This window comes from Hyaena hyaena, unplaced genomic scaffold, assembly GCF_003009895.1.
Source record: "Hyaena hyaena isolate Hyena2069 unplaced genomic scaffold, ASM300989v1 scaffold_38, whole genome shotgun sequence".
NCBI lineage: Eukaryota > Metazoa > Chordata > Mammalia > Carnivora > Hyaenidae > Hyaena > Hyaena hyaena.
The window spans coordinates 2,370,096-2,385,689 of NW_024080670.1; the positions used below are offsets into that span (position 1 = coordinate 2,370,096).

General features: G+C 53.8%; 1 protein-coding gene across 2 annotated transcripts in view; it reads right to left on the minus strand.

Annotated features, from left to right (window-relative positions):
* Positions 1–2,421: 2,421 nt before the first annotated feature.
* NCS1 (neuronal calcium sensor 1) overlaps positions 2,422–15,594 on the minus strand; it is a 51,563-nt gene continuing 38,390 nt past the window's right edge. The window contains exons 5-8 of one of the 2 annotated variants that reach the window (XM_039229420.1): positions 15,104–15,192; positions 14,738–14,815; positions 11,914–12,031; positions 2,422–4,689 (exon numbers count right to left, since the gene is read on the minus strand). In XM_039229420.1, the coding sequence (XP_039085351.1) occupies positions 11,933–12,031; positions 14,738–14,815; positions 15,104–15,192 (266 nt within the window). In that variant the 3' untranslated portion in view covers positions 2,422–4,689; positions 11,914–11,932. Of the gene's footprint in view, positions 4,690–11,913; positions 12,032–14,737; positions 14,816–15,080; positions 15,193–15,594 lie in introns of those variants that run through there. The other variant, XM_039229421.1, reaches the window with a different exon arrangement.

The window sequence follows — 15,594 nt, forward strand, 5'->3', positions numbered from 1 at the left end:
GGGACCATGGCACAGGGCGGCCACGTAGACATCCACATCACAGGGCCCCTCCTGAGGGCTCCCCCACGTGAACGATCAGCGCGGACTCCAGGGGAATGGAAGCAGGTCTCCTCTTGAGGACTCAACTGGACGGCCTGCTGTGGGCGCGGCTCCCCAGGGGTCCTCGGAAGGCGGCCCGGATCAACAGCATCAGGGTGGCCTAGGACCTCGTCAGCCCAGCCCAGAGCCGGCTGATCAGCGACTCCGGAAGCCAGGCTGGCAATCTGGGGAGTCTTGACACTCTCTTTAGAGAAACGCTTTAGAGACCCCGCCCCCCCGGGGGGAGGACACAGGCAGGAATGGACACGCTGGCTGGGAGGGCGGGGGGGGGGGGAGACGTGGGGTGGGGGAGCCCTGGGCTTCCCACAACACCCCTTGCAACGCTCTGCTGTAATCACTACGGCCCAGGCTCTCCTTCCGGCACACTCTTGGTCTTGGGCGAACCGGGGCGGACCACCCCCAAAGCGAGAGAAAGGGTGTCAGGGAAGCAGAGGCCTACGATGAAATGAAGAAGAGAACAGAGACAGACAAAAGCAACAGGTCCACACAAGGGAGGCAAGCACAAGTCAGGAAGCGCGTTTAATTGGCATGACATGGAGACGTACATCGGGAGCATGAGACGAGGCCTGGGCCCGCTGCGTGCCCCCCCCCCCACCCCGGGGCCTCGCCCTGCCCCCACCAGCACCGCCAGGACCAGGGCCTGCATCTCCCCCCAGAGACACACAGCAGCGGATTCAGACAGGACAGTGGCCCAGGAAAGAGGCTCGGAGGGGACTGGAAAGGCCGACAGAAGACAACCATCGCTGGGAAAGTTTTTTTGTTTTTTGTTTCTTTGGGTTTTTTTGAGTTGCCCAAATTCCTTTACAAAGTTGCAGGACTACGCTCATGCCTGCTCCCCGCTTCGCCCTGTGGGGGTGGGGGTGGGGAGGGCTGGGCAGACACTTGCTCCCATCTGGGGGGCGGAGGAACTGAGCAGGAGCGACCTGTCCCGAGTCTCAGGGGAAGCTGGTCACTGAGTCCGACTGGGAGCGAGTGGCTGTCCCTGGAGCCCCGGCCACTGCAAAGATGCGGGGAAAACGCCCAGTACAGGCTGTGGGGCGAGGGGAGGCAGATTCTGCTCTTGTCCCAGGCCTGGGCGGCAGACAGAGCCTTAGCCTAGATGCCAAGACAGAAGATGGTACCAGCTGTTTATTCAACAAAAGCCTTTTATTCATTCAAAAATCAACCATTGGGTTTATTCCGCAGATATTAAAAAAAGGGTGGAGGGCAAGGTTTCCCATCGCGGTGCCCTTATGCTAATGAACTTGCTACCCCTGGCGGAGACCTAGAAGAGGGGCGTCTGGGAGACACACTGTCAATAACGCGAGGCTGGAGCCCCGGGCACCTCCCGCCTCCCGCCGCCCCCCTCCCTCCAAGCTCCTGTTTGGCCCCAAGGGGCCCCCACATGCCTTTGCAGCTCCCGGCCACCAGGGGGCGCGCCCGCGTTCCCTTGGATCCCGCAGGCGCCGAGCGAGGCTGCACCGCGGCGCACTGGGTCCGCAGAGGGTCTCTCTCCCGGGCATCTAGGGCACCACCCCCCGCCCCAACCTTCCTCCCCTCAGAAAAGAGACGTGTTCCCGAAAGCCCAGGTGTCGTCTAGGAAGTTGGCTGTCAAACTGAAAAGCATTTCGGGGAAAGGAGGACACACGCGTTTGCCTTGACGTTAAACATGGCCTGGTTAAATACCGGGAAGTCTGTCATTCTGCTCGGTGCCATCAACACAGAGTGGGGGGCGGACGCTGTGAGGAAGAGCCCGAGGCTGCTGCTCCTGGGCCAGGGAGCCCGGCCTCCAGGGGCTCTGGAATGCCCAGAGAGCAGCGTATGACCGGCTGGGCCTGGGGGGGAAATCGGTGCTGGGGACAGAGGCCCACAGCCGCTCAGCTTTCCGTACCTAGAGGCCTGGTGAGAGGAGGGGACACAACTGTCCCTGCCTGGCCACCTCGGGCACAAATGGCCAGTGCCCAGCGCCCTGCGAAAAGAGGAGGGTGGCCTGTCCCCTCAAGTCCCCATGGCACCGACTCAAGGTGCACCGTGCCTGAGCCACGGGTCCACAGTACCACCTGCTAAGGTCAAAGGCCACACCTGGGGCTCCAAGCAAAAAGGCCAAAGAGCAAGAAGGTGGGAGGAAGGCCCCGCAGGCAGCTGCTCCATTGATGCCTGGGAATCAGAGCAGAAGCTGCAAGGACGGCCACATGCTTAACCCTGGGTGATTCTGGGCTCCAAGTCTCCTACCCAGACGGTGCCTCTAGCATTGCTCCTCCCCCCCCCCCCCCCCCAGCCGTCAGAGATGCAAATCAAGACTCGGGCAGATGCCCCCCCCCCCCCCCCCCCCCCGCGGAGAAGGAATGCAACTTGGGGAAGCCCCGCCTACCCCGCCCCTGACCGCAGGCCAAGTTCATCTCCAGGAGCCCAGCCTGTAAAGTCACCTGTGAGAACTAAAGTGCTCCCTGGACCCGTGGGACCTGGGGGCTTCCAGCGGACGCGGAGCACAGCCCTAGGCTCCGCTGAGCAAGAAAGGAGCCTGGGGTGAGGTGAGCCGTCCGGACGGACAGAGCCCCGCACTGGCAGAGCGAGGGTCTGCTGGCTGAGGGTCAATAAGCAGACACTCTGGCCTCCTGGGAAAGTGCAAAGTGAGAAGAACCAAGGGAAATTCAAAGTGAGACCCGAGGGCCAGCTTTTCCTCTCCCGGGGCTGGGGTAAGCAGGGGAGGTGGCACGCTGCTGACTTTGCAAAGAAGCGGGAATTGGAGACTCAAGCCCGGCCCTGAATAGTCTGGGAGGCTGCCTCGCACCCCAGGAGGCTTCCCTGGAAGAGAACGAGTTCTGGGCCAAAAAAGACAGCTCGAGAGTCCAGGAGGGACCAGGAAGAACTGCAGAGAGAACAAGGTCGGTCATCTGATCCCACACACAACCACCAGTGGCTGCCATGTCCCCGAAGATACGTGCCAGGAGACAGAAGAGTGACTCGGACCGTGCCCGTGTCGCAGAATCGCAAACGCAGGAAAACCGGGCTTACAATCAGACAGTGTCAGCATGGAAAAGGGCCTTCCAGATCAACCGGCCCAAGCCTCCTGGTTCTGCAGCCGGGCCAGCCGGGACCCAGAGAGGGCAAGGGGCTGCCCGCAACCACAGAGCAACGGCCGGCCAGCTGCAGGCTACCGGCCGCTGGCCCAAGGTCATCTGACCTTGCTGGTAGCAGTTCTGGGGCCACGCGGCCGCAGTGGCAGAGTTAGAAGCTTCCTATATAAGTGCATATGGGCCACCCCCCAGGGAGTGGCCGCTACAGAAGGGGACTGCCTGCAGCTCTTCTCTCTTGCCCGCCCCCCCCGCCCCCCCCCCCGCCCCAGCATTTGAGCTGAGAGAGGAAGGGGAAGGGGGGAGCTATGTGATCTACTGGACCAGGCAGACAGATGGGCAGAAAAGCTGGTGGGAGAGATTTGAGTGACTCTCTTCAAAACCCACCAAGGAGGGAGAATGATCTTTCCTCGGCTCACTGGCTTGCAAAGAGCGCCGTTCCCCCTCCCTTCCTTCCGCGCCCCGTCCCCCATCTCCATGCTGCTGCAAACGCCAAAGCAAGAGGGGAGAAGCCATAAGCTGTCCTCCGGTGGTCCTCGGAAAAGATGCTGTGGACCCAGAAGAGGAACGGGATGGGGAGGGTGGACAGGAGGCAGAGAGAAGGGGTTCAAGAAGGAGCCATTCGGGGCTAGGGGAACAGTGCACTAGCCATTTAAGAAACCCACCCTTCCCCTCTCCAAACATCGAGCGCGGTATCTGAAAAAAAAAATAAGAAAAAGAAAAAGAAGTTTTTTGGCTTCTTGGCCGCTGCAGGCCACCATCCTCCAAAGCGCAGGTGGGAGAGGGCGTGCACGTGTAAACGGTGGGCCCCGCATCCCTGGGAGCTTTGGACACACGAGGCAGCAGCAACAGTTAACAACCAATAAATAAAAGATATCAATTATATATGTATAAAAAAAACCTCACTTTCCCCACGAAAAGCACAATACTGTTATCACAAAAAAAAATCGTCATTATCATGAGTCATCATGATGACTTGAGGATGGGACAACGGATCACGTGAATCGGGCAGGCCCCCCAACACTCTGAGCACCCCGTGGCCTCGGCCGTGACTCCCCGCAGCCTCTCGGGCTGCCCCAGAATGGCCGAGGCGGGAGGCAGTGTCTCTGAGATCTACGGGAGCCTTCTCCCCATCTGTCAGTCTCTATCTTCTAGGACAGAAGGTAGTTGGTTTTTTTTTTCCCCTTTGTCAATGTCTGTTCAAAATTAAAAAAAAAAAAAGAAAAAAAGCACACGCACAGAAGAGCAGGAAGGACCCAGAAGCTGCCTGCGAAGCAGCTGGTCCTCAGTTTTGCAGAGGGCTGTAGCCTTTTCCGTTTCGTGTTGGCTTCCGGACAAGCAGAGGTTGTTGGCAATTGGAGCCAGTGGCTTCAGGCGGCGGTGGGTGCAGGGCAGAGGGGAGGAGAGCCGGGCTTTGCGGTTCGGGGGCCGCCAGGCCGAGTGTGGATGCGGAGAAATGCCGGGTGAACACAGGAGGGCGGTGTTGGGGGCGGAGGTGGCCTCACGGCGCGGAAGGAGGTGAGTAGTTCCCAGGCATCTGGAAGACACAAGGAGGTGTGACGGGGGCAGAGCTGGCCGCCAGGGACACGCGGCCCCACAGCTGGCAGGGCCGTCAAGCAGAGGGCAGGGTGGCGTTCCATCAGAAGTCCTAAAACTGAGGGTGCACACCCTCTGATCCACCCGTTGGTGTTTGGTACTTATCCTTACGGAACAAACAAGGCGTTTGCCACAGCAGCCTCTGGAATATAGCAAAATAGGGAGCGTCCACTGTCCGGGGGGCTGGTCGGATAAATGAGAACATCGCCGTGGGAGCCCATCATCTGCAGCCATTAAGAAGGACGCATGGCATGACCGAGGGGCACAGGAGAAGAGGCTCGACGGAATTAGTCTTCAGGGAAACACAAATAAAAACCACAATCACACGCACTAGGACAGCCAACCTCAAACACAGGCACATCGCAAGTGGCGGCGAGGGCGTGGAGAGGTTAGAACCCTCAGCCTTGCTGGCGGGAATGCAAGATGGGCAGCTGCCGTGGAATACGGTCGGTGGAACCCCAAAAGCTAAACACAGTTACCATGGGATCTAGCACGTCCACTCCCAGGTATATACGCCAGAGAACGGACACTGAGGACTCAGAGCCACGCACACCCACATTCACGGAAGCATTAGTCACAGCTGCCAAAAGGAGGAAACGCAGATGTCCACTACTGGAGGAGCGGATAAATAAACCGTGGTCTGTCCAGACCGCGGAGTATGACTTAGCCATATAAACAGGAAGGAGGTCCCAATGCCCGCTCAGTGTGGATGAGCCTCGAAGACGTTAGCTAAGTGAAAGGACCGAGATGCCCAAAGCCCCAAATTGCATTTTCATGAAAGATTTCGTTGATATGAAATGTCCCAAGTAGGCAAAGCCATAGAGACAGAAGGCAGACTGAGGCTGCCGGGGTGGGGGGGGGGGTTGCGTGGAGGGGGGATGGGGAGAAACTGCTTAATGGATATGAAGGTGGTTTTTTTAATGTAATTATTTATTTTGAGGGAGAGTGAGCGAGCTCACAAGTGGGGGAGAGAGAGGGAGAGAAAGAAGATCCCACGTAGGATCCGCACAGTCCGCGCAGAGCCTGATGCAGGGCTCAAGAACACAAACCCCGAGGTCACGGCTTGAGCTGAGATCAAGGGTCCGATGCTTATGCGACTGAGCCACCCAGGCACCCCTGGAGATGGAGTTTTATTTTGGAGAGATACGGATGCTTTTGGAACTGGGATGTGCTTTGGTTGCACATCACTGTGAATATACTAGATGCCACTGAATTGTTCACCTGAAACACAAAGTGTTTGGGGGTGCCTGGGTGGCTCACTCAGTTCAGCTTCCTGACTTTTTTTTTTTTTAATCTTTAATGCTTATTTATTTTTGAGAGAAAGAGAGACAGACAGACAGACAGAGCACAAGCAGGGGAGGGGCAGAGAGAGAGGAAGACATAGAATCTGAAACAGGCTCCAGGCTCCGAGCTGTCAGCACAGAGCCCGACGCGGGACTTGAACTCACGAACCGCTAGATGATGACCTGAGCCAAAGTCCGACGCCTAACTGACTGAGTCCCCCAGGCACCCCCCCCCAACATCTGACTCTTGATCTCTGCTCAGGTCTTTACCTCAGGGTTGAGCTGGAAGCCCTGCGTGGATGTGGCGCCTACTTTGAATAAATAAAATAAAATGCTTAATCTCGGGGCGCCTGGCCAGCTCAGTCAGCAGAATGTGCAACTCCTGATCTCAGGGTTGTAAGTTCAAGCCCCACATTACTTTAAAAAAAAAAAAAAAATCTTAAAAAAAATGTTTTTAATACAGTGGTTAATTTTCTGTCATGTGAATTTCACCTCAGGATGTTTCTGAAAAGAGCAGCCTGGAGGGCAGTGCTGTCTGCTACGGTCCGCACCGTCCACAGATCCTTCCGGTAACCTGCTCCACTTAAATCGCAGGTCCCTGCTGCCCGAATGCACTGGAGCAGGTGTCTGATCTGAAAGGAGCCATTTCCCAGATCTGCGTGAGATGACCAGAGACACCAGCGGGGCCAGCCAGCAGCTAGATGGCGGCGACCTGGAGGGGCAGGAAGTCCCCATGGGGCCAGAGTTGGGGTGGCCGCTGGGGTGCAGGTGACGGGAAGAGTCACCCATCGGGAGGCCCGTGTCCTCCCCGTGCCGAAGCCGGGGCGCCGGGCTGAGTTTCCAATCACAGGCACTGCCTCCTGTGCAATCTGAACCCTTGTGATCTGCAGTATTGTATCTGCAGGTTAAAACCACAGGCATGATGGAGCCCATCGACGGCACTTAGGTCCATAAATCTGCATTGGTCCCCTCTGAAGGATGTCAGAAATCCATCTCATTTTGAAAGCTGAAAGAGAGGAAGAATCGAGTATCTATCCTGCCTTACTTATGATAAATGAGGCTTGGCAGGAACCACACAGTTGATGAGGGGGAAGTTTCCTAGTGCAGACATACCAAGCTAACCACGAAGAAGGATGGACAGATTTGGAACACCACTGACAGAATGAATGAATGAAGTGCTCATCACCAAGGGCTGCTGACGTCACCAGACCTCGCACACGGTAGACACACGCAGCCCCGCTCAGGAGGTGCTGTTGCCAAAAAGTGAGTGCTGGGCGAGCCGGTGGATCTAACTGCCCATTTCCTGGAAGGACAGGAAACCTAAGGAAATGTTAAGGGGCGCCTGGGTGGCTTAGTCAGTTAAGCGTCCGACTTTCGCTCAGGTCATGATCTTGCGGTTCGTGGGTTCGAGCCCCGCGTTGGGCTCTGTGCTGACTGCCAGCTCAGAGCCTGGAGCCTGTTTCAGATTCTGTGTCTCCCTCTCTCTCTGACCCTCCCCTGCTCATGCTGTCTCTCTCTCTCTCTCTCCTAGAAATAAATAAAACATTAAAAAAAAAAAAAACCCCACCCATGAGGCGCAATCGGCAAACCTCTGATGTAGGAGACTCAACAGAATGTGTTTCTTGATAAATGGCAGGCAAAATAGTAATAATAATAATAAGGGAGGGGGAGACATAGATTAAAATGAACTTGACCTATCAACCAACTGCAATAGGTGGAATTTATTCATATTGTTTTGAATAAACATTGCGAGGTCACAGGAAGTAGGAAGAATAGCTACAGCCTGGGGGGTATTAGGGAATCAGTACTGATTTCTTTTTTTGCTATTATGGATTTTGTAAAGAAACGTTATCTTTTCAGAATACACCTTGAGATATTTATGTCTGAAATGATATAATGTCTTGAATTTGCTTCAAAAGAACCCACCATGAAGGTGCATATGGAGGGTACAAATGATACAAGATTGGCCACAAATTGGTGACTCTGAAGCTGGGTGATGGGTAATGAGGTCATGCCATTCCTTCTTTAGTTGCCTGTCATTAAGAAGTTCTTTTTAGGGGCGCCTGGGTGGCTTGGTCGGTTAAGCATCCGACTTCAGCTCAGGTCATGATCTCATGGTTCGTGGGTTCGAGCCCCGTGTCCAGCCATACAACAGAACACTATGCAGCTATTAAAAATTATGATCTCTTGGGGCGCCTGGGTGACTCAGTCGGCTAAGTGTCCGACTTCGGCTCAGGTCTTGATTTCATGGTTCGTGGGTTCAAGCCCCTCACTGGGCTCTGTGCTGACACTTCAGAGCCTGGAGCCTGCTTCTGATTCTGTGTCTCCCTCTCTCTCTGACCCTCCCCTGCTCACGCTGCCTCTCTCTCTCTCTCTCTTTCAGAAATAAATAAAACATTAAAAAAATTTTTTTTTAAATTATGGTCTCATAGGGCGCCTGGGTGGCTCAGTCAGTGAAACATCCGACTTTGGCTCAGGTCATGATCTCACAGTTCGTGGGTTCAAGCCCCTCACTGGGCTCTGTGCTGACACTTCAGAGCCTGGAGCCTGCTTCAGCTTCTGTATCTCCTTCTCTCTCTGACGCTCCCCCGCTCACACTGTCTCTCTCTCAGAAAAACAAACAAACAAATAGATTTTTAAAAATAAATAAATAAAAAATAAAAATTATGGTCTTGAACATTTTTACTGATACAGGAAAATATACAGGGTTTCAGTTCCTCGGCGGTTCAGTGAATTATACAACAGGAACTTATTAACGATTATGATACATCAGGAATCTGAGAATAAATAAATAAAGAAATCACAGAAACGATGGAACATGAGTTGGATATAATCACTGTCCAGTAGGTTTGAGGACAAGCCTGAGAAAAGAAGGAAGGTAATTTTTGGGGCGAGGTGATAGGAAGGTTGTGTGAAAATAGAGTAACTTCTTTTTGGCCGCCATGTTGCCGGGGAGGTGTGAAGGAAAGCCAGTGTAGACATACCATGACGTGGACTTTGTGCCATGCTGGGTAAAACATGCTAAAAATCTTTTTTCTTGGGGTGCCTGGGTGGCTCAGTTGGTTAAGCATCCGACTTCGGCTCAGGTCACGATCTCACAGTTTGCGAGTTTGAGCCCCGCATCAGGCTCTCTGCTCTTAGCACAGAGCCCCCTTCAGATCCTCTCTCTCTGCCCCTCTCCTGCTTTCTCTCTCAAAAATAAATAAACATTAAAAAAAAAACTGTTAAAAAATCTGTTTTCTTAGTGTTGAGGTGCCAAAAGAAAACATAAACATTCCCTATAAGTTGTTCGTTAAAAACAAAAAACCAACCACCAACATATGGGTATGAGCTCACTGCCGCTAAGGAAATACAAACACGTGTGTGTTCGCAGAAAACCGGGAGACGAAAACAATTAGGGCAACTCCAAAATAATCGCAGGCTGTAAAGAGACTAATTACACCACATGACTTCCTCTGGGGGACAGATACATCTGGAACCGAGGTTGGTACCACTTTTTCCACGGCTTGCAGGACACAAAGCAGCACTATCACGTGACAGCTGCCGCGGAGGCCGCCGGCGACAGTAATACACAAAAGAGCCTCTGGGAGATGAGACAATGGATCATAGGCGCCGTGGGACCCAAGGCCACATACTGGGTGCTTCTAAGATTAGAGAAGAGCCTGTGAGGATTCCTTTAGAAATTGGTTTGATTACCTCTCCCTGTGTGACCCAGTTACTGAGTATTCAGTGTTTGTGAGTGTTCAGTTCTTTTTGAATCACTCTGGACAACGCACACAGTGGTTACATCTGGGGAAAACATGAAGGTTTTTAAGAATAAACTTTTTGTAGGGAGGTGTTCTTTTTCATCATATTTTCTCTTTTTTTAAGATTTTATTTTTAGGGCTACCCAGAGCGAGGCTCAAACACACGACCCTGAGATCAAGAGTCACACGTTGCACCGGACTGAGCCAGCCAGGTGCCCCGCCACCTATTTTGTGATGTCTTTTCAAGGGAAAAGGATCTCTTGTGTAAAATCATCATCATCGTCATCATCAAAGCTGCACCAACAGCCTAAGCCTCCGAAAGAAAGTGTCAGCAAATCAAATCTGATGATACATAAAAAATATTAACGCGGTGCACGTGGAGTTTTATTCTGAGAATGCAAGGGTGACTTAGCATTCAAAAGCCAATCGGTGCCCTTCATCAGGTTAACAACCAAAAAGGGAGAAAAGTCAGATGAGCATCTTGACAGACACAGAAAAGACTTTTTATAAATCAACACTATTCATGATTATTAAGTTTGATTTATTTTAGTCATCTCTGCACCCAACGTGGGGCTTGAACCCATGACCCAGAGACCAAGCGTGGCACGCTCTTCTGACTGAGCCAGCCAGGTGCCCCACTATTCATGATTAACAACTCCTACGAGGCGTGCCTGGGTGGCTCAGTCCGTTGAGTGTCCCACTTCAGCTCAGGTCATGATCTCGTGGTTCATGGATTTGGGCCCCACGTCAGGCTCTGTGCTGACAGCTTGGAGCCTGGAGCCTGCTTCGGATTCTGTGTGTGTGTCTCTCTCTCTGCCCCTTCCCTGCATGTGTTCTGTCTCTCTCTCTCAAAAATAAAAAAGCATTAAAAAAATTTTTTTAATAATACAATACAATACAATACAATACAATACAATACAAAGAACTCCTGGCCAACCAGAAAAGGAAACTTTCTAAATCTGATAAAACCTTTCAAGAGAAGACCTACACCAGACATCCTAATAATAATTATTATTGAATTAATTATAAACTAACTAATCTAATAGTCAATTCTTGACATTTTTCCCCGAAGACCAAGAGTTCAGACAAGAATGCTCATCTTCTCCACCCCTAGGGGGCACTGTGCTGGAAAGCCAGCCAGCAGCACAAAGAAACAGATGATGGAAAGGAAGCAGAGAAAGAAATAAAGCCTAGAAAGTTCCAAAGAATCAAAGGCCGATGCTCAGCTTTGATAAATGACATTAACAGGATCATATGTGTAGGATTAATCTATAAAACCCACGTGAATTTCGGGGCACCTGGGAGGCTCAGTCGGTTGAGTGTTTGACTCTTGATTTTGGCTCGGATCATGATCCCAGGGTCGTGGGATCGAGCCCCGTGTTGGGCTCTGAGCGGAGCATGGGGACTGCCTGGGATTCTCTCTGCAGCACAACATGGAAGATACAACAGAGAAGATGCAGGGGGAAGAGGTAGGAGAGAGCGAAAAAGAAGGGAGACAGAACACAGGACTGTCATGAGCAATGGCCCAGCACTTCCAGAAAGCCCGACTGGATAAAAGCAGAAACCGTACTCGAGCTACGGAACACGAGAGCTGGGGGCTGGAGTCCCCACGCGGCCCCAGTCCTGGCTGACAACGCTGCCTTTCAAAGCGCTTTCAACCCAGGGAAACTATTCAAGCAAACTCTCGGGCTGAATCTGAGCATATAAAGATGTCTGAACGGTGGGCGCCTGGGTGGCTTAGTCGGTTAAGCGTCCGACTTTCGCTCAGGTCATGATCTCGCGGTTCGTGGGTTCGAGCCCCGCGTGGGGCTCTGTGCTGACTGCCAGCTCAGAGCCTGGAGCCTGTTTCGGTCTGTGACTCCCTCTCTCTCTGACCCTCCCCTGCTCACGCTGTCTCTCTCTCTCTCCTAGAAATAAATAAAACATTTAAAAAAAATTTTTTAAAAATGTCTGAATGGAAGCACTCTAGTGGATTTGAACTTGACCTCCAAGTCACCTCCTACCTGCTCAGCTCCCACTGGGAAGCTCCAGGTACCGCCAGGAGACCCAGTACTTACCTGCCAACCCCAGGTGTCCTGTGACTGGTGCTCCCCTCCCCACACCTCTCCCCAGGCCCCAGGTCCCCCGTCCACTCACCCCAGCTCTGGGCCCTGGACTATACCAGCCCGTCATACAGGGAGAGCGCTTGCACGATGGAGGGGTCTGCCTTCGACCCTTCCTGGAACTCCTGCAGAGTCAGCTTCCCGTCGGCGTTCTGCAAGCACAGAGAGAGAGATAGAGAGAGAGAGAGAGACAGCTAAATGTGGGGGGACAACCAGGCTCCTGGGATGGGCGCCTCGGGGCCGGGCCCCGGACATCCCCGCCCCAAGCCTGGCCCGGGACTGGCCGAGACACAGCTTCTGAACAAAGTCAGGTCAGGGGGGAGGCGGTACAGCTCACTAGGTAAGAGGGGTCGGGCGTCAGACAGACCTGGGCACTACCTGCCAGGGTGACCTTGGGCACGTGACCCACTTCCCTGCGCCCCATTTTCCTCACCTGGAGCGAGAGGTAGCTACATGGCTTCCTCAGGGCATCGGGGTGACTGCTCTGGGAGCCTCAGACGGGCAGCGTGTCCCTAACTCCATGCTTATTGTCCTTGCGATGAATTCCCGTAAATGGCAGTTAATTCCAAAGGGCTGAGAGCCTAATGCATTTCTCTGGGGCCACTCTTCGAAGGGCATCTGAACGACTCCCAGAGGGGCGCCTGGGTGGCTCAGTCAGTTGAGCATCCGACCTCAGCTCAGGTCATGATCTCCGCAGCTTGTGAGTTTGAGCCCTGCGGGGGATTCTGTGCTGAGCCCGCTTTGGATCCTCTCTCTCTGCCCCTCCCCTGCTGGCGCTCTCTCTCCCTCTCTCTCTCAAAACTGAAGAAACAGTTTTAAAAAATAAAAATAAATAAACCACTCCCGGAGCAGCCTACACGGGACCCCGAGACGCCTGGGAGGAAACCACGTGCAGCTCCCGTAAAAGGACCTGTGTGGACCCACCCTCCTGTCCCCAGAGAATACAGGCGGTAACCAGAGCTCCCAGAGGCATGGGGAGGCGGGAGGGTCGCTCACTGAGGGCCCTGTGGATATACTGCTAGTGTGCACGCTTGGTCTCATGGGCTCCACACGGCAACCCTAAAAAGAGGTGCTGCTCTTAACCCCATTTTGCTGGGAAGGAAACTGAGGCTCAGTCACCTGGCCAGGGCCCCATGGCTAGTAACTGGGGAAGGCAGAACTTACGCCAGTCTGGGTGGGACACGGGCTTTGTTTCCCTAAGTAAGGGAAACAGAAGACAGAGGGGATTCAAGAGAAGTGTGTGCCCTTGGCATTAAACAGCACTGAACCTGGGGGTGCCTGGGAGGCTCAGTCGGTTGAGCCTCCGACTTCAGCTCAGGTCATAATCTCGCGGCGTGTAAGTTCAAGCCCCACGTCGGGCTCTCTGCTCTCAGCCCGGAGCCTGCTTGGGATCCTCTGTCCCCCTCTCTCTCTGGTCCCCACCCTGCTCTCTCTCTCAAAAATAAACAAAAATTAAAAGAAAAACCAAAATTATTTTACTTAAAAAAAAAAGCTTGATATAAATAGGGATTTCTTAACCTGGGGTCGGAGGCTAGAATTCAGCAGGTCGGTAAACCCAGATGGGAGAAAAATGAGGTCTTTCTATTCACTAACTTCATTTTTTTATTATAGTTTGTTCATTTATTTAAAGAGAGAGTATGTGCATGCACAAAAGCTGTTTATTTATTCATTTAGAAAGAGAGTGTGTGTGTGCACGCGCACAAGCTGGGGAGGGACGGAGAGGGACAGAGAATCTGCACTGTTACAGTGGAGCCCGATGTACGGCTCAAACTCCTGAACCGCAAGATCATGACGCGAGGCAAAGTCAAACGCTTGACCGACTGTGCCATCCGGGTGCCCTTCTATTCGTTAACTTCTAACTGTGATTTGGCTTTTCCTTCCATGATGACAGCAGGTGACAGTGCCTACCGGAATGAGCAGTACCTATGACTGTCAACCATGCGGGTCATGGGTGTTTTTGTGACATGTCACAGCTGCTGCAGGGCCACGTGAAATTGCGGGGCAGTCACACCCACTGCGATGCTTTCTTATTTAACATCTCCATAACGCAGCCCAATTAATGCTGTATCACGAATTCTTTTTAAAAAATATTTTGGGGGCACCTGGGTGGCTTGGTCAGTTAAGTGACTTCGGCTCAGGTCATGATCTCATGGTCCATAAGCTCGAGCCCTGAGTGGGGCTCTGTGCTGACAGCTCAGAGTCGGGAGCCTGCTTCCGATTCTGTCTCCCTCTCTCTGCCCCTCCCCCCCAAATAAACATTAAAAAAATAATAAAGTAAAAAATATTTTGATGGCTGTATTCCAAAATCATTAGCTTCCTTTCCAACCCTATGGATTTGATTTGATGCACTGAACATCATTCTGAGACCCCCATAGACTTCTCTGGTATGTTAAAGGGGTCCATAGCAAGGAGTAAAAAAGGTTAAGACTCTTAGGGGGGCTGAGTCACTGAGGCTGGGGGCGCCTGGGTGACTCAGTCTGTTAAGCGATTGACTTCGGCTCAGGTCATGATCTCACAGTTCCTGAGTTCGAGCCCCGCGTCGGGCTCTCCGCTCTCAGAGCAGAGCCCACTTTGGATCCTCTGTCCCCCTCTCTCTCTGCCCCTCTCCTGCTCTCTCTCTTTCTCTCTCTGTCAAAAATAAACTTAAAAAAAAAAAAAAGAATCTTAGTTGAGAGAAGAAAAAGTGTCAGGCAAACTTACTTAACTCTCTGGGCATTTGATGGGGACGCCTGCTGACCAGTGGATAACTCAGCAGGCAAAGCCACTGCCCTGGACATCTGTGCCTTTATAAGGGTCTCCACTACCCGCCCACCCCCCACGCTTTACCCGGTGAGGGCCCGTCTCCCCACCGGGCTCACCTTGTCCATCATGGCAAAGATCCGGTCCACTCTCTTCTCAGGGGTGTTTTCCTCCTCCGGGAGTTCCACGGTGTTTCCCTGCCAGGCAGAGACAAGGTGGGTGGGGGGCTCCCGCCAAAACTCTGCCTCCCAGATCCGGGCTCCTTCCAGATGCAGACTGCTCCACCCTCTCTGGAACACCCCATCCCCTCCGGCCGCACGGATGCTGCGGCCCCTGCCTGCCTCACCAGGTGGGGATGCACCCCGCGCGACCCCTCCCCTGGCCAACTCTCATCCAGGGCAGGAGAGCAGCTGTGCAGCCAGGCCCTGTCCCTAAATGTGACGCCCTTCCTGCCACTCCTACCCCGTCGGGCCCAGGGGCCTCACCACCATCTGGTAAATGGCGTCCACAATGTCCAGCATCTCGTTCCTGGTGATGTAGCCGTCGTTATCCAGATCATAAAGCTTGAAGGCCCCTGCGAGCAAGCAGCGGGGGCGGGGTCACCCCTGGGCGGGGCGGCTCTGCCACGCCCCTCAGGGCGGGGTCACCCCTGGGCGGGGCGGCTCTGCCACGCCCCTCGGGGCGGGGTCACCCCTGGGCGGGGCGGCTCTGCCACGCCCCCTCGGGGCGGGGTCACCCCTGGGCGGGGCGGCTCTGCCACGCCCCTCGGGGCGGGGTCACCCCTGGGCGGGGCGGCTCTGCCACGCCCCTCGGGGCGGGGTCACCCCTGGGCGGGGCGGCTCTGCCACGCCCCTTCCTCCTGCCCCTCCACTCGGTGAGGGTGGGGATAACCAAAGGCCCCATCACTTGTTGGCAACGAGGATTCACATCAGGACAAACGGATGGACAGACAGACAGATGCACACTGACACACACC